Source organism: Varroa destructor, unplaced genomic scaffold, assembly GCF_002443255.2.
Source record: "Varroa destructor unplaced genomic scaffold, Vdes_3.0 BEIS01000002.1, whole genome shotgun sequence".
NCBI lineage: Eukaryota > Metazoa > Arthropoda > Arachnida > Mesostigmata > Varroidae > Varroa > Varroa destructor.
This window is the reverse complement of record NW_019211455.1, coordinates 43756374-43775393: the sequence shown is the minus strand read 5'-3', so window position 1 is coordinate 43775393 and position 19020 is coordinate 43756374. Positions and strand designations below refer to the sequence as shown.

Here is a 19020-nt window from a genome sequence, read left to right as displayed (position 1 = left end):
CTATTTATTCAAACTGACTTTAAATTAAACTGAGATTAAGTTAAAATGCTCGTATTTACTATCTACATCTGTGAAGTATTTGATAGCTACTGTAAAAGCTGTATGAAGTGAGAGACGCCATTGTGATAGTCACACAACGCTGTCACGTAACGGAATTTGTTGCAGTGCAAAACCCCCGTATTTAAGCAAATTCCTGGGTTTTGGCTGTTTTGGGGAAATTATGAAAAAGGAGATGTCACTAGAACGGGCTGCTGAAAGCAATTCAGCCGGGTGCTAAGGGCCACAGAGCCGTTAGTTCACTTAGCGATTGACAGAGCCTCTGCCTTAGCCTGACTTGACGTTCTCAGCCACTGGCGGTCCTGACCACATCATCGCCATCTTGGACCGTCCACGCTGATTCTGCGTCGCAAAGGATGTCCAAAGAAGACGTCAGTTGGGCATTGGATGCACGTGGCATCATGGTATCACTGGCCTTGTCGTTTCTGCTCTGAACTGGTTGAGGCCTTCTTTTGTTCTGGCTGTTCCACGACTTGTATTCAATTCTACCGAGAGTTGCTGTGGTTGTCAACGGTGGACTGACGGTACGGCGAGCGATCGGGCTTTGTGTGGGGTACCCCAGGACCCCCGTCACTGACTCGCATACTGCCTCGCGCCTCGACCTTGCGTCCAACCGATGGCTTCTGCTGGCTTAGTAGGTAGATGCAAACATCGGTAGAGGTGATCTGGTTAAATCGCGAGCAAAGGATCACAAACGAACACAAAAGGGGAAGACGAAACGTCTGCCTAGTTCGGCAGTGGGGCATCTGAGGCAATGAGCTCTTCTGCCAAGGCTCAAACACAGCTGCTCGCCTCGGGAGTATTATCGGCTAGCACAGAAGCTAGCGTTACTCAAAGTAAACACAGTATACGCGTTGGCGATGATAGGGCTAGTGTAACTCTGGCAATGACAGAAATACGTAACCGCGTCGGCGCGGGGCCCAACTCACGGCCGGGGTAAGGAGCAGCAAAGGGATTATGACGGCAGCGGAAGAATCGTGCTACGACGAGAAAGCCAATGGGCAATCGGAGGTATATATCGGATGTGATATTTGAAGAGGATGCGCCTAACTATCAAAGTTGTTCATCAGAGTGAACGCAGTTGGCGCAATCGTATCTTCGTGTCAGAATGATGGAAACCTTTCGAGGACCAAAAATATGATTGAAAGCGATATAAGCAGGAGCAATGCAAGTGAGTGTATGATTTGGCGTAAGCGGGCTATGGCAATGCAACAGCTTCGCTTGGATCAGCGTCCTTTGTGACCCTTCTTATTGCTTGTCAAACTCGTTCGTACTAAATATATTATCCATTAGGTGATTTATTTTGTATAGACACACCGGAAAATTAAATAAATAGTAAAAAATGAATCTATTGCTCTTTCATGGCGAGTGCGGATGGGTCCATAGTTAGGCCTGATTCAGGTCAAGTTTTGTCGCGCTTGTTATTTGGTAGGCATTAACGCAATTATCTAGAATATAGTTATTCCTTATAGTCTGTTGTTTTTTAGTGATACGTTGTCATTGCATGAAATCGCTTTTGTGATGCATATGTAACAGAGCAACTTAACGTTTTCTTCGTCCTAATTATAGGTTTTTTTTTTTTAAAATAAAATTCTACTATTTTGATGCGAACGAAAAATGCGGAGCTTTGTAACAGCCTTTCTCCCGTGTAACTAAAAGGAGCTATCGGCAACGATACTGGATCAAAGGCAAGATAAACACGTGAAGCAATAGCTTCAACTATCAATTGTATAAATTCAGATATACGCTATCGCTTCTGCTTCTGTCTATTCGAGTGGGATCAATGTTTAGACAAATTCATACACGCCCGCATGGATCAGTTCGCTGATCCTTCGAACCGTTGAATAAAGAGAGCGAAAACCCTTTTACCCGCATAAAAATCTGGTGCAGATCGATATGGAAACGCTTGCACCCTACACCTAGCGTACGAAGTTATTTGTATACTTTATAAGCAATAAAGGAAAATTAAACCGCTACGATAAAACGTACAAGAAACAATCCTACGACGGGCTTCGTCATTTTCCTTCAACTTAATTTATTCTATCGAGTCTATGTTTATAGTATAATTCTTTTATTATCCAGAATAGCTTGACCAGGGCACGCTAAGATTTTGTTTTTTAAGAAGTCGGCCTTAAACACCAGCTTCAAATGGTCGTTCCTAATCGATGCATCTTAAAAAAACAAATCGAGGCCATTAAGTTTACAATTAAAAGCAAAGTATTTCGATAAGCAGAGTTAAGTAAATCTACGATTAGGTTTGATAGGCTCAAATTATAGTATATCTGAAGAAAGCAAGCTTTACATTTCGAGTTTTACGTCCAGCATCGCCCTTAAGCATTCCGCCAGACAGAAGGCTGGCTTCCAGCACGAACTAAGACCAAATTTAGACAACAACGTATCCCTAAGATCAGCAGGCAATTACGTTACAGGACAAGAAAAGCAACCTATACTGTCGTCGCCTATGTATTGAAATTGGTGAAACCTGTGTATATAACTTTTTTCTTTTTTTTTTTTTTTTTTTTATCAATAAACACAACTCAATAGAAATTATTCTCCGAAAAGGTGCCAAATCGATTGCAATCAACCTGTTGATCAATGCGGCGCACAAATAATACGACCAGGCTGTATTGATAAACAATTCATGATGTCTTTCAGAACGAAGTTCGTACAATCGTTTGGGATGCTTGCCAAATTAATTTTCCTGGGTTCATATAATAAATAAGTGTTTCATTCGGGGTCCTGTTTCATCATGGAACTTCATTAGGGAGCTATTGCCTCGTCCGTACAAACAGCATGGCTGAGATAGTCTGACTCTCGATGGCGGTAGATGGGAATACCGATGACCTTACAAATGGAAAAAAAGAATTTCGGTAGAAAACTGTGATCTCACGATGCTGGAAATTTAACTAGAAAGTTATGTACCGAGTGCATAGAGTACTGGGTAATCATTGGAAGTAAATCGCCTCTTCTGCAGTGGGCCCGGAGAATAAATAGATTTCTTTCATTCATACAAATCATGTGCTATGTGTCGTTGCTGGCACTTGAAGCGATGATTACTAATCTCTTTCAACTAAGCGCTTGGCCGCCCAAAAAGGACCCAGCCTATTTGGACCCGAGTAATGGACTTGTGTTTTGTTTACATCTACTTTAAGTGATAATAAAACACTCCGTCTGACTTCTTCGACGGCTAGATATGTAGGGCATTCTTATGCTTCGAGCAATCGCACTTCAAAGATGTATAATTTCTTGTGTGATGCTTGAATTGGCCATCCTTAATACATAATGGTAAATTCCGCGAAATGTGCGAACTAGAAATAGAAAACCATATTAGTGGTCTCCTACATCAATTAATATACGAAATCTATATGAGGTTAATGCCTAAATATAAATTTTTTCTTTTTTTTTTCAATTATACGGCCAAAACGTAGCGGTATCATAGACCCAGCGAATTACGCCGAGAAAATACTGCCTTGAGTCATGTAGAGTCCAATCCTTCAGCCGTGACTACTATTAATAATTACCAAATTACCAAACCAAATAATTACGAAAATCATCAAATTGCTTATTACTTTTTAATAATAATGATAGCTCATGTACATTCCTGTTCCGCACAGAAACATTAAACGACGGTATGCTTGCTTTCGTACTTGAGCCTCTCTCCACCTTCATTGTTTTTCTGTATACCGTAGCGGTATCGAGTATGCACAACCTAATGTGTACGTAGATTCTATCGCTGGAGATTTAGCGCGGCCAACGACCTGAGAAGATAACAGGGGCGTACTCTTATCTTCCAGCGGCTCGGCTGACTGACTGATGAGATCGCGGTAGATTCCCCCATGTACGTTTCCAACCGATAAAAATCATAATTATAAGCTAAATTAGGCCTCCAAGCAAAGGAAAAGCTTAATCGGAGAGCTTATAAGCCAAAAACGCAAAATGAACAAATGTGGTTGAACGGAAACGGAGCTGCGGTGACGCAACTCTGATATGAAGCCGGCGCCGTCGGACGGCGTTGTGTCGCTACTTGTTCCGGATGTTGAAAACCATTTTTGTTACCTCGAAGTAGTTGTTTTGGCTTCTTACCAACGTCGCTGGCTTCAGTAGCAATGGACAATAGCTTAGATGTCGACGAGATAGAAGGCTGATGAACGATTCAAAAAGGCTGGTGACTGTGAGGCAGATTGAGACTATAGGGTAAATACGCCGTTGACAAATACTGCACAAAGTTATCGATCGTATTTTCTGTCTCGAGCCGGAGACAAAGGCTACTGAAAGAAAAAAAAACATGATTGATTTTTTTAGTATGAAGATTTTACACTCACTCAGGCGGATAGGTAAAACGGGCCAACTACAACTTCATCAATTATTATGTGTGTCCAACTTACGATCATTCACGTTCAGCTCTATACAACATTAACAAATCGTGTTCGTTCAATTGTTGACGAAGGAACAACGGTGCAATGCGTAGTCGGCCTAGTGTAGATATTGCTTACCGTAATACAGCTGTTATATGATAGAGTATTTGAATTTATTACATGAAAAAAGCTTGATACGGTCGCAAACTGGCTGTCTTTAGAAGGCTCACAACAGGACCTCGTTCTCAATCGCAGTAGATAGGTGACAATGTTTTGATGTTCTGAGAGCATCGATCAAATATCGACCTGCCTGTTTGATCACGACGTTTCCGTCGAGCGTATCCTCTGGCCCTTTCCAAATGAATAGATACTAGGTATTTGAAATTTATAGATAACTTGAACAATTATAAACGTAGCGTTATTTATACCTGGTATATAAGTTCTCTTTATTAATACCTTTTCCTCAGGTTTAGAATTGTTACCGTTTTTAGTCGGTACATTGCTAATAATAGTTTCCCTTTGATTTAATAAGTTCTCAAATATTTGTGTCGAAATTTCGCAAATTTCCAAAGCTTCGACAAACATTTTATTCGATCCTCAGTATTTAAGTTTTCCCGCGTTGTCGGTTTCCTGGTGCAATACGCCTACAAGAACAGGCTTACTGGCGTCACGTCTGGCAGACGGACGAAGTATCCTATGGGTTTCTTCGTCAGGATCGTTATTATTGATGCCCGGTACCACTGTCAGAATGAAACGTTTCCAGCTACTGTGATCTTACATCTTGAAACTTTAAACTGGACTGCTTTTAAGGTTTCTGGGATATTTCGCTGATTGATCTATTTGAAACTCCCCGCAATATTGCCGTCGCACCTTTGCTATATTATGACTTGATAAAGCCGATGTTAGAAACGCCATGTACATGTATATATACAGAGTGTATTAGGAGTGGCTAAGCCTTGCCATAAGGACCCAGCCAATCTTAGCAAGGCAATATACTCGACAGTAATGGTATTAGCGAAGACTATGTTCCTATAGATTTCGTTGATTTACGTTAAACAATTTTACTGAATCGCGACAGATTTGCGGTATTACAACATATTGAAAGAAGAGAATTATCTTAAGGAGCGTTTCAGGCTCATGATAGAGGTTTGAGTTCACATCTGATGCTAGCTTTAAAATTGTTTAGTTGTCAATAATGTTTGATTTCATACAATTCTCCGCGAAAAAAAAATTAAAAGCTATTGCTAGTTTTTATTGCTAAAAGTTTACCTTTGTACATGTACATGCGACGATGATCATAGTCGTACGCTTTCGAAATATTTGTTCAATTCTTTAATAATGTGTTTAGTCGTGGTCTAAGTAATTGGCGTACTGGGTGGTCTCCCGAATGTCTTAGAGCAACGCAATTATCTTGAATATAACATCTCTCCATTAATAAGCCGTTCAAATTTGCCTCGGCTCAATGCGATCATTAAGAGTGGACTCTGCTGAAACAATCCTTCAAAATCCCCCGGCATTTGCTGGGGATAGGCGTCCATGCGTAGGGGTACAACAGCATTTGCTCAACGATCCGTCCTAATTCCATCTATCACAGATCCAAAAGTCCAGCGTTGGGTACACTTGTTGTGACCATTTCCGCGGATACGTCATTGGCAAAGTTGTCTTTCGGAAATAGGTCTGATGGAACCGGATACACGGGGTAAATTCGCAGATACCTAATTCTAGCTCGCCATAAACATGTCTCGTAGCGAAGCCGATTTTCTGTGCATATCCTATTCAGAATAACATCTAGCCTCTCGTTGAATCTGGACTCAAAAGTCTTTGCTTGTGACGGACAATGGAGTTTTATTATGGTATCAAACGTTGCCAAAGCATGGTGGGTGATGTTGACGGTACCTATGCACTAAACGTTTGAGTTATTGCACAATTTCTTCATCCTGCTTATTCGTTCCATCTGCCAACGAAAACCTCTATAAAGTGTTTATTTTTTTCCTTGACCTTTTCGAACGCCTCCTTTTCTGGGCCGTTCAGAGCCTGAACACGAACTTCATCTAAGCCATCTTAAACTTCTTCAACCCATCGGGTCTATTCGCTTTCGTATGAATCTTCAGGTCAGCAACGAGAAGTGACAACAATTTTCACGATGTTTACTGTGTTATGTCCAAACTATCAAATTGAAAGGTGATTTCCGGCACTCTTTAGAGAATACCAGACCCACTGTTGATGTCGCGCATCAACAGGCAGTTGACTCCACGTCTCGATTCGAACCCGAAATATTTGTAAGCGATCGAACCCTTTGAAAGGTCTGTAAATAGTTGTTGCCAGGTAAAAAACAAAGTCGAGTTGTATCTAACAATCTGAGCGATACCAAACGAATCTTAAGCTAACTACGCTTCAAGCGGCCTACGACTGTTACCTGATTGAACTCAGCGCTAACAATGCGAAACATCCCAGTCTAATCAGTCAGTAAAAGACATCATACATAAATGGGCTCAAAAAGAAGACCAAGTTCTAGGCCAGCGTAGCATAAGGCGATCTATTGTCGTTGACAGATCAATTCATCAATCGAACACTGTTACACGGACAACTCTTTCTAGGGTCACATCAATTGTATAAATCAGTCGTACGAGAACGATACAGCAAAAGAAGAGCGAGGTAATAGATTCTAAGAATAGTGAGGTACGCTTTGGGAATTAAGTCGTTTTAAAGCTAGAGCGAATATATATTGCTCTAGATCACGGATAGTAAGAACCAGCCATGCCGCAGAATGAAGCACCTCAAGAATGATGTAAGAGGTCAACGTCACGATGATTCGAGGTAATAACGACAGTGGTGATAACGACAATTATTATATACGTATGCTTTTTAATTTATTTAATAGCTAGTTGCGGCCAAATGTATAACGGAACTGATAATAGTTTCCGCCTTATGTGGGCCTCAATTGAATAAACGGAGCTAAAACGAGAAAAAGATGACTTTTACTTGAAAAAAAAGACAAACAAATAGTTGAAAAGGCTCTAGCCAGATAAATGACTGCTAACCGAAAGCTCGGACCAGAACGCCACATCAGTTTCAATTGACCCTCGGGTAAATAAGGCGTTTCACTCGATGGCATAACGCACGATAACATTTCCATATGTCATTTAGGTTGACCCACAATTACGCTTAACTAACAACACTACTTGCTCGTCGAAGCCAGAGATGGCTTTCCTTTTGAGAAAATTCAAGCCTGTGCTTACCCAAGCCTGCTGAGCAGAAGCTCTGTGTGTGCGGCACTCGTTCACGAGATCCACAATTTAAGGAACCGTTATCTCGTTAAACTGACAAGCTATATCTATTTTTATAGCGTGCGTGTGTGTGTAGTATGGCCACGTAAAAAGGTTGCCTAGGCGCCCTCTAACTAAGGGCGCATCACATTCAGTGACTAATGTAATACTTTTCTTCCTTACAATGACCTTCACTGAGAACCTTTCCTTTCGTTTCACTGAGAGCCAGCACGAGCTCGACATCAGATTATCGGTCGTTATTTTCTGTTTGGTCAGTGTACGGATATACACTTTTGACATGTTTCTCCGTTCTTCGGTAATTTTTTATGTTGAGTCTTAAACGATGTGTGCATGCTGGATGGTTTCAAAAAACGCGATTCTCTCTTAAATGCTTATATCGGCATATTGTCTTTCCATTGAGTTTCCATATCCTTTTGTCTCCGTACTGTCATCAGCAGCGGACTTTGCCAGTGTTCCAGTGCTTGGATAGTTCGGTACGTGATTCATCTCTTAAGGGTCTACTCGTTTTTGTTCAACAATCCATGCCTTATTCTGTTCTTGTCAATAGTTCAACGCACTACGATCGTTTGAGCAAATGAGAATAGTCCAAATGAAAGCAGATGTTACTTCGGGTAAAATCTTAGATACTTAATTCTTGCTGGCCATGCAAATGTACGGAAACGAGGCCCCGATTAGTCTTTCTGGATTTCCCAATCAGAACCATGTCTTTTATTTTCTTAAGTCTAGATTCGACAGCGATCACTGGAAGGTTGGGCGAGCGCGCAGACAGGTATTGAATTTTTATATTATCAAAGCATAACCGTTTACACTACGGGGGAGACGATACCCAGTGGCCACAGGTTTGAGTACCTCCATCAGTTGTTTACGCGGCTTCTGCGAATAACATCTTTTTTGAAAAAGAAGACCTTCATAGAGTGTTCTCATTGTTAGTGATACTTCTGAGCGCCTCCTTTTCTGCCGCGCACTCAGTTTGAGCAAGGACTTCTGAGTTATTTTTTCTTTCGAATGATTTTCCAAGCGAGTCGATAACGAGAATAATTTCATCGGTCCTATCTGCATCGTGTGGTTTTCCCAGGCTAACTTCTAAAAAGGACTTTCCCGCAATTTTTAAAAAACAAAAGAAACACTCTTCGACCAGAAGCTTGGCACCAGTAAGCATAGCGGGCCAGTGGCGCTCAACAAGCTCTAGGCATTCTGCAAGCGATCAAAAACCTTTAAGACGCTTTCGACTAGACGGGTAATGCATGATTTAGTCGTATCAAGATGACTGAACCTTAGGTAACTGATATCGACACTCCGGACTGCCTGCGTGTGCTATCTGACCTATTTCAACAAGGACGGAGAGAGGCGCGACACTTATGAACGGCTTTAAGGACAACACGAGTTCTGGACAACAGAACGCTAGTTAATCTTGAGTCAAAACTATTTAATGGCCACACTGAAGACGCGAATTAGCCATGTGAAAAGGATAACAGTAACGAGCATATGATAACGGACCCCATTTGAGGGTGAGATGCGATCTCATAATTGGTCCTTTCCACGCGAGAGTGAATATATTGCTTTGGATTGGAAACAATAGATACAGAAGGACATAATAAAATTCTTTAAAAATACTATGAAAACGTAACATCGTTATCATTTGAAGGATACGGCGAAGGCGGTGCTGATAATCGTTGTAAGCATATACATGAAATGTGTCATCTGCTAAACTTTTTGGATTGTTTGATTGGACGTTCATAGATGGATGCATTCATAGAAAATCCGATTTGGACTAGTACTTTTAAAAGGAGCCATTATCCCTAAAGAATACGTTTAGTGTTAGATTATTTTGCGTGCACGTAGGTCCCTGTGCCTAACAATGATATCGACCATAAAACCCGAAACATAGTTAGGCCGTTCGCCCACCAATAGAATCCCCTACGCCTTTTCGTGACGTAAACAAAGGAAATAACTGATTCCGATGAAAATATGTTACGCCGGAGTTCTTGATATTATGAATATTTTTAAGAAGCATAGATATATTAATGATGCTTTAGCTAGCTCATATACCTATATGAAGATCATATGTAATCTTCTAAAAGTCGAAGATCTTTTAGCGCTAACATCTGGTCAATGAATGGGTTTATACGAGTGTAGTGCAGCGGACATTTATTGAATACAATGATTAACTTTTTATTAAAATACATCATTTTGGTAAAAGTAGGCAGATTCAGTGAAATGTTTCTTAATTAAAAAGCAGCTTCGAATTAAAAATCGGACCTATTGGAGCTCAGTTTATTACTTTCCTCCCTCAACTGACGAGATAAAGGTTGTGAAAGTAAATTGAATCCTTAAGTGTGCAAGTTCTGCTTCTAAGCTCTATGTAATCTACGAAGATAGATGAACCGTTGAACCTAATAATTCCAGTATACGTCCCTAACGTTATATGACCTGATGCGTTGATTTTAGTCACCATCAATACGATAGAGTTTCTGTATTCTTCAAATATTGCACAACTCAACACGCTTGCTCACCTTTTTCGAATGATGCCGTAACGCTTAACAAAGTCAGAACGAGATCTACTTGCCGAGTAAATCACTTCGATCCTTTCGTTCACCAGCAAAAAACTGGATAGTCTTAACATTATGTGACTAGATCCCTTTATCAAGAGTCTATACAAATTTTTGCTCTGAGCATTCGTAGTGTGGACAATTTCAAAATGATAGCAAACCTACCTTCTTCAGCTTATATGAAACTTGCCACGTACTGTACATAGTCCATGGGTGACGGTGTAGATTAGGAAAGCGTCGCGCGTCGCAACGGCCCGGAGAGGGATACGATGGCGTACCAAGTCACCGGTCCCGACTGAATGATGACAGCTAATTGCCTTCATATTTGTTTGTTGGGCTGATTCTCTACATCTTTTCACTTACAAGCCTGTTTAACTAACCCTGCAACGGACTTTTAGGCGTACGCCTTCACGTACCAAGATATGGTCGTGCCTTGAGCAGTTTTAGGAGGCTATCGTTATCGCCTGAATCTTGATCAGTGAATAAATTTGTACAAAGGTCTATATGTCGGTCTATATTGATATTCTTCTGTAAACTTCCGCAGGATCTCTGTAAGGCCAATCACGTCTTTTTCGTGTTTAAAATCCGACAAAAAGGTTTTTTATAAATGAATAAAGGTGATTTAGACAAACATTTATCTAGATTCATAAGTCTAGCTCATATATATCATATATATCTTCGACTTATGGAGTTTGAAATGTCTTTGAAAGGTAATATGCGTTACATGTAATCCCCACGTGTGTCTTAAGTGTCCGAGCGTACCATTTAACATAAATAAGTGTTTTATATCCGCTTTGAATAAAAGTAGCTTTTCGATCATTTCTACTCCAGTATAATGAGCCTGCTAATTAAATCTTACTACCTAAATGACTATAAAATCGGCTTTTTGAAAGTGAAATCTAGTGTTTACCATGACAACACGAGGGCAGTATATACGTATAATTTGTAATAGCAGAAACCCCTCTAATTCAAGTCTGGCAATGAAACGAGTCAACGCTCTCATCCGATGATGTCTCTAGTGCATATACTTTCTTGTAATTTATGTGTTTCGTGCAGTTGCCATTCGGAGCAACAGCATCCAGTCTTGCATTCAGTCTACCCACGCACGAAATCATTGTGACGCTAAAGATGCTACATAGAAACGGCCTAAGGCCGACCCTTTGGAAGGTTCTGCTCCTCTAAAAAGTCCTTCTGAGTAATCTGTTATTGCGCTATTAGGGTCACACGAAAGCGCCAAGAAGATCTTATTTGGTACTGTCTCCAAAATCTAAACGCAATCTGCGGACCTTTTCAGCCGCACGTCACGGTATTTATGTACTGCGATGTACGTACGAAATTGTAGATGACATGCAGTAATAGCTACGTTTTTTAAGTGAGGAATTGAAAGGTCACACACCCACATATAGGTCTTGGTAAACGTTCGCCCAATAGTGTTAGGATTTTGATATATGTACTGCTGGAAACGTTTAAAGATGTGTTCATTCGAGATCATCGCTGGCCTTGTATGTCCTGCTCCTACAATGCTTTACGCGACCTAGTTCTTACTATCAGTGTAACGTCATGATTTGGTTTATTAGCAGTGACCGTGATGATTCATATGTACATATATATATATATATAATTAGGGTATGGGCTTGGGGCAAAAATGCACTTTGATAAAGAATTCAAAATTTAAATAAATATTAATAAAAACACATTCGCTCGCTATGTAAACATAGTATAAATCGATAGCAAGCCTTGACGCCTTTAATTGAAAAGTTCAATTTCTGATTGGAGAATCAACAGGCGGTTTTTCTCAAACAAAAGATTCACTGTCTAGGCTTCAGCGGAGAAGTTAATAATATAGCAATTAATTATTATTATCGGCGCATCATTTACAATGAACTCAGGTAGATTCAGCTGTTTTTCGCTAATGAAACACTTTTGGTTTGCGACTGTCAAGATTGGCTTTAAAAGAGTTTATACGGCAGCTTAATCTTCATTCGAAGAAATTCAAGCTAAAACCTCAATTCACTCGTAGAATTCACTCGTTAAGTAAGAAACGCCAGTTGAAGGATCTTCCCTAGCCCTTCCTAACGGGAACAGTTATATCCATTTAATTGAAATTCGACAGGTTACACTTCAAAATACTTGTTTGTAATAGTAATTTTGTATTTCGTGTATTCGACATACAAGCTTTACTGAATTTTAAGCTATCGAAAGCACGATAGTACGTGCTTGTATCGAGGAAAATATCGGTAACGTGTGACTTGGCAACACGAGGAGCCCGTGAACACGTTTAACGAATTCGAAGAGTAAGAGGATGGCCTTATTTAATAATTATAAATAATAACATAATAAAAATAATAAATAATAACAAAGAACAGTCAATAAATGCCGATCAACGCACGGACGAGCCGTACATGAGAAGGTTTGCCGGCATCAGCGGACAACTTCATATTGGAACCCGCCCCGACAAAGCAAATGAGATTTCAATAAGTAATCAGGCTTTAAGCGATTCTGCGCACAATTAGCCTCGCTGGTCGAAAATACTTCACTGATATCACTTGAGCCTATTTAATTAGGCACCGACTATAATATAAGGTATATTAAGCTAGAACACATAACCGATAGAGCAAGCAGCTCAGCACTTGTAGGCTGGGTTGTTGTTCTAAATGGCTGTTGTAACACCAATATTATCTTATAGGATACGCTATGTTGCCGAGTCTTGTAGCATACATAATGTCCGACGGGGCGTCTGCTAGCTCACGCTGTGGAAAAGCCGAGGGCATCTAAGGTACTTGTTCAAATTTCAGTGCTAATTATGTTCGTGATAAAGTATCTGACTTGACTGGAGGAAAACTGTCTAATACAGGAGTAAAAACAAAATTCTATAATCTTGCTTTTATATCAACCCCTCGCCCGGCAAGACACTCCCAGGGATTTTCGGAATTTAACCGGTTTGTTAGCGTTCCGACCAGAATTACCTCGCTGACATTTTTAAATCCACAATATCTAATGCTAAATAGAACTAGAACGGCTTCCATGACGGATGGTTACGACGATCACAAAAAATCGTTCTCGGCTTTGATTTGTCTCGACCTTCCAACTAGATAAGGTGGACGAATGTCAGCGAGGTGACATTATCTTAATTTGGAAACTACTTCAGTATTTCATTTCATCGTGCTTTTACATTATAGATAATAATGTGCTGTGTTGACAGGCGTAATGATGACTCCACTCCTATGACCTTCCGTCCTAAGCTTCGTCACCGTTTCGATACGTTCTGTACAATAGCACCATACGATATGCTCAATAATGCACAGGCAGATGCATATAGCCCGATTAGGTTGGCGTTAAGTTCGTGATGGCAGTGAATTGGTGGAATCGTTTCAAGTTTTAAATCAGAAGCTTGCGCAAGGCATTACGCCCTTGATATGAGAAGGTGCACCTGTAGCAGGCCGAAAGCCTAGATATACAGTTACCTGTTTCTTTCCACGTCGTCCGTCACTCACGTATATAAAAACGCTTAATAGGTCATGACAGGGATTGTGACGATGCATACGTACTGAATAACTCGTGTGGGTAAACCCAATTATATGACCGAGTACAACTTTCAGCCAGTTATTTGAACGGACGCATGTTTAAAAGCAGTTAGCTTACGTTTTACGGAGGCACAAGGTCGAAACTTCTAGATTGGAATATAGCGTATAGTGTAGGAAAATCGTAGGAGCATATAGTTCATTATGTGTTTGACTTAGGTTGCTTTGAGACTCCTGAATGAATTCGGTAGTTGGCCAACAGAATTCGCGTAAAGGAAACAAGTTAGGGACTCAGAAGGGTTCCTTGCGGACGGCTGGCTGTCGCAGTTAATTTTTTCCGGGCAAGAATGGTATACTCCAACACGTACTGTATGAAATGGCATAAAAACTTTCATCGAGCCGATTAGTTCTGGGTCAACTTCGACGTATGGTTAGATGTATGCAAGTTTTTAGGGTGTACTAAAAGTCGAAAAAAGTAGAAAATGTAGGCACGTCAGTTTTTGTTAATATGACTTTCAGTTATATTGCGTTTCTAAAATCTGAGAAGTTATTGACTCTGCCCTGCAGGAAAATAGTGTATCTACGTTTCAGCGCCTATGTATCAATGATTTTCATAATTAGGCTAACATATGAGCTGTTTAAGAAACCTGGGTAGAAAGGGACCCAGACTCGATATATATAAATACGAGCCCTGGAGAGCTAGCCGGTGTTTTAATTGTCAAATATATCTTCTCATAAAATCTTCAGATTCTATGCTTAATACGAGATTCATACATCTTACGCTTTCGCGAGCAATCTCTTGCGATTCGCGTTTACAAGAGTCGAGCTGTGCTGAGTTTATAAGAATTTGCAACAAATTATATGCATATATGTCACACCACTGGTGTCCACGCACACTCTATGACAGTGGCGCAAAAGAGACTTCGTCTCTCCATGGACTATTCACGATCAGGGTACGTTCCTATGACCCTGGGTCCTAAACTTCGTCACAACCGCCGCTACCGTTTCGATACGTTCTGTACGATAACACTACAGGATATGCTCCATAATGCGCAGGAGGGTACATATAGCCCGATTAGCTTGATGTTAAGCTCGTGGTGGCAGTGAATTGGCGTCGTAGAAGTCGAACCTTCTGCAGAGGGATCGGGAGTAGCGAATGGGCTAGAAATTTCCCGCTAGCAAACTAGTGGGCTCAGCAGCCCCAATTACCAACGACTTTCGTCTGATATGGTATGAGTTAGTTTATCTATATATCAGGACAGGAAATGATTCCTACCTGCCCGACGTTAGCTTGCAGGACACGTTGTATTAAACTGAGCTGTGTCCACGGCCATCTCCAGCATTGTAAATGTACTAGGCCAAAGTTTCGACATTTCGCTTCGTGTACTATATGTGCTCGCCAACTAACGCCATGCTATGCCTCGCTTATGGGCGGAGTCGCTGGTTGCCCTACAGTGCTAGTTTCGGAGCGTGCGGACCTCTTTCGGTAGGCTTGTCGGAGCTGTTCGTGCTCCACACTCCTCGTCTCTGGAGACTCTATATCTGACATTGCTGGAGCCACTTTGATGCTTTCAAACCTAGACTCACGCAGACCGTCGTTGAACGCAGTCCGATCCGCACAGATGGTAGACGGTCGCAAAGCAACGCTCGCTATGGTGTGGCGCAGTGGACTTCTTTTGCTTCTGGCAGGGCTTCTAAACTACGTTGACGGCCAATGTAAGTGCACCTCACAGGGTCTTAAGTAATATTGATGAATAATGAGCACTGAAGCCTAAGTTCGCGATTTGGCTTAGCCTTCATGGAACCCTTCCGTAACTCAAATATATGCTCTGAAGAAAACAAGTGAAAAATCCCGATGTTACCTCGTGCTATTGATCGTCACTCCCATGTAAATCTATGGACAAAATCGTTACTAAACCGATACATTTTCTCGGCATAGGATCATAGGACCCGAAGGACCTCTATTATGAGCATTACAGCGTTGTTTACGCATGCCTATTGCAAATCGTTCGTACAAAGATACACTACACTTTTGAAGGGAACTTCAGAAAAACTAGAGGAAAATTAGAGAACGTGTACGATCTTCGCTAATGTATGCATATGACTGCTTTGGACATCTTTCTGGACGAATGTGGAAAAACCATTCCACAGTCGTCGCTCAGATACTACTACTACCCTCTTATGACAATTATAACTGTGTATGTTTATTTGTGCAGCTGACTTCTATCGAGATCGATTCTATTCGCGTATACGATGTCATACATGTGAAGCTGATTTTAGCAATACGCGGTTAGTTTAACTTCGCAATTACCCTAGTTACCCCTGTATTAGTGTTTACATTGTAGCTTAGATACAATCAATACAATGGTGATGTGTAACTATATGCAGAGTGGGCTAAAAGCTTCCTATCGGCTCCAAGTCGTTCGACAGTTCGAGAGTTTTTACTTGACATTTTTCAACTTTTTACCTCTTTACCCTACTCGTTTTTTTCTCTTAGTTTCCGTATGGATGTATCATACAAAGTTTCAAATAGCTAAGTGACGTCTTTGTCGACTCGCATGAAATGTTTGCTTCACTCTGTATTATAAAATTTACGTATGATAGAAATATACAAACCAAAATTTCTTGGCTAGAATTTTATATTGAGACATATTTTATGTAAATATACAACGAGGGTTGCAGGTTAATGTGTTTTTCAGTTGCCAGTATTTCTTTCAAAATGGTTCGTGATGTGCTTTTTACTGTCTCTCTATTGATTTTTACTATTTTTCCTGTGCACACAGGTACCGGGCGGATGACCCGTGCCTTATCGGAGATCGCGGCAAACTAGCTGACGGTAGTCGAGACATCGCGTTGTGCAGTCGCAATGTACGCTTCTGTAAGGCAGGTGCTTGAAAATTCGAGCCAAAAACATATAAATTGGGTTCTAACAAATACTATATATCAATTGCTATCTAGTAACTGATGACGGCGCAGAAATAGCGATTTTCGCCTATTCAATTCATTAGTACATCGAGTGATCTAAGTGCAATGAGAACGACTGTATTTTCTAGATCTAGGCTAAGCCGACTTCGTTTTATGCTGGGAGCCAGCCACCTGAAATACTGCTAAACAAAAACACTATCAGAAAATCGTAAACGTAAAAGCGTTTATTTAGTCTTAAAATCAGGCGTGGACGTATTTCGCAGTCGAAAGGCTCAGCCGTTCGAAATAATAAATGTTGGATTAAGACAGGGGATGTAAGATTCAAGCTATGCATTTTACAGGGCGGGCAAAAGCCTATTGATTGTTTGGGAAGAGGTCGGTTAACATTGACCACACCCATACAATCCCACGAGAATCTCGTCTCATGTACATAGATGTAAAGATCCGACCTGCAATTATGCACCACATGGTACCATGGATCAAGTAAATAGAAAAAGTGATATGTCTACACACCAAGAATTCTACTGCACATACGTTATGCATATAGGTTTTTCGGTAAGTTTTCGCTGTATGTCGCTGTCAGGCTGAAGTTTCTAGGCAGCTAGGATTGCTCGTCACGTTCCAGCGGAGCTGTGCGGAAGAGTGCACGCACTCCTGCTCAACAAAGGGTTTCGGCATTGTTCGTGAGACCTGCATCTACTGCTGCACGAGTGATCCGTCATGTTCCGAGAATCCAGAAAAGCGTCGCATTAATTACGCAAGACCCAACAGAACCCATGTGAGCTATCGGCGGACGAGTTCAAACAGCTCGGCCTCGTCCGCTGCGACAGCGAGATCAGTGTCCAATTGGGTACTATCGTTGAGAGAGATTCGTGGCACTGATTATACTGGCGTTGTAAGCGTGGCCCTCCTGGCAGCTATAGGAAGCCTCCTACTTCGTTATTAATGTCAATTTCTATGGCTTAACGTCTATGGACGACTCCTGCAAAAGCGCGGTGATTGAAGTTCTGGGCACGGTAGAATCGGCTGGTAGGTGCTGAGATTCAAGCATGAACTATATATATAGTTACGATTGTGCAAAGTACCACTTGGTTAACGTTATGTATCCGTTCGTCAAAAAACATTGTCCAGGAAAAATAATCCCATTAACGTATTGTTGTTTATTTATTAGCTATTTTATTGTCTGAACGTGTCCGTAGAATGACTGTTTTTCTTTTCTAGGTAGAATCATAGCATCAAGAATCTGTCTCGAGCAAAAAATCGTATCTGGACTTTAGCAAAAAAAAAAAACCTATGGCACAGTATGATAACTATATGCCACGACAATCATTTGCCGGCGCTTAATTTCGAATCTGCAATAGCCAAATGTTCATGGTTGTCATGACAACGTATTGAAAAGGACGTGCATTGGTCATGCTACTTCGAAAATTCTACGCTATGACGACGTGAAGAATAGGCTTTGAACGGAGATAACGGAGGCGAACACCTAATACTGTAGATGAAATCGAACATCAGAGAAACGTCTAGTTACCCTAGCATATAAATACTACTAAAATGAACCCATAGTCAGAGTGACAACATTCATAGAATCGTATTGTGTGTATGACATATTTATTAGTTTAAAGCAGGAAAAGTTTGCGCCGTATAGCCTGACAAGGCTAAACGCCAAATCGACTATATCTTTTTACATTATTGACACCTGGCCACAGATTACTTCAGCCCAACTACTTGAACATCGGAAAAATAAATTTTTTGGAATCAACCAATTTCCTATGATTATATTGTCATTCAATATACGTGCATGCTTCTGCAAGGCTTCCCTCCTATATGTGGACAGGTTATCTATAGACTAAGCTGACCATACATCCACACGCTTCCGCTAGAACGTGTAAAGCACAGCTCTGCGTTAGGCCATGTACGACACAGCTTTTAACTACCGTTCCCTTGCTTTTCAATTTTTCGACATCGACAGCCGTTTCGTTACCACGTATGCTCTGGGATAGACCAAACCCGTTGTTAGCTGATTGTTTCTCGTGGTATACGAGCGATAGCCAGCTAACTAAACTCACATAAGCTAAACGTCGAGTGTTGTTTCTCTACCTATGGCCAATGTGCATGGATGTTGTTCTTGATTGCCGGGGAATTGTGACTAATCCAAGATTTTCGTCGTCGAGCAGAGGCCTGCGGGTGAGGCTAACGAAGCCCCAAGACTTGCAAACTTCCCCGTGGATTTACTGATTCGGCCAGCGGAATCAGCACGAGACTCGCACCGCCGCTTGCAAAGTCGGCATAGAAAAAAAACACTGAAAGCAGCGCTAGCTTCCTA

General features: G+C 41.1%; 1 protein-coding gene across 9 annotated transcripts in view; it reads left to right on the top strand.

Annotated features, from left to right (window-relative positions):
* The window catches only part of LOC111244459 (uncharacterized), a 23515-nt gene extending 5042 nt beyond the window's left edge, over positions 1–18473 (top strand). For 4 of the 9 annotated variants that reach the window (XM_086979345.1, XM_086979347.1, XM_086979346.1 and 1 more), the window contains exons 3-6: positions 15351–15485; positions 15986–16058; positions 16553–16652; positions 17278–18473. In XM_086979345.1, coding sequence (XP_086835471.1) covers positions 15392–15485; positions 15986–16058; positions 16553–16652; positions 17278–17640 — 630 coding nt within the window. In that variant the 5' untranslated portion in view covers positions 15351–15391 and the 3' untranslated portion in view covers positions 17641–18473. Of the gene's footprint in view, positions 1–13008; positions 15486–15985; positions 16059–16552; positions 16657–17277 lie in introns of those variants that run through there. The other 5 variants (XR_015320457.1, XM_086979348.1, XM_022791637.2 and 2 more) reach the window with 5 other exon arrangements.
* The last annotated feature ends 547 nt before the right edge of the window (positions 18474–19020 follow it).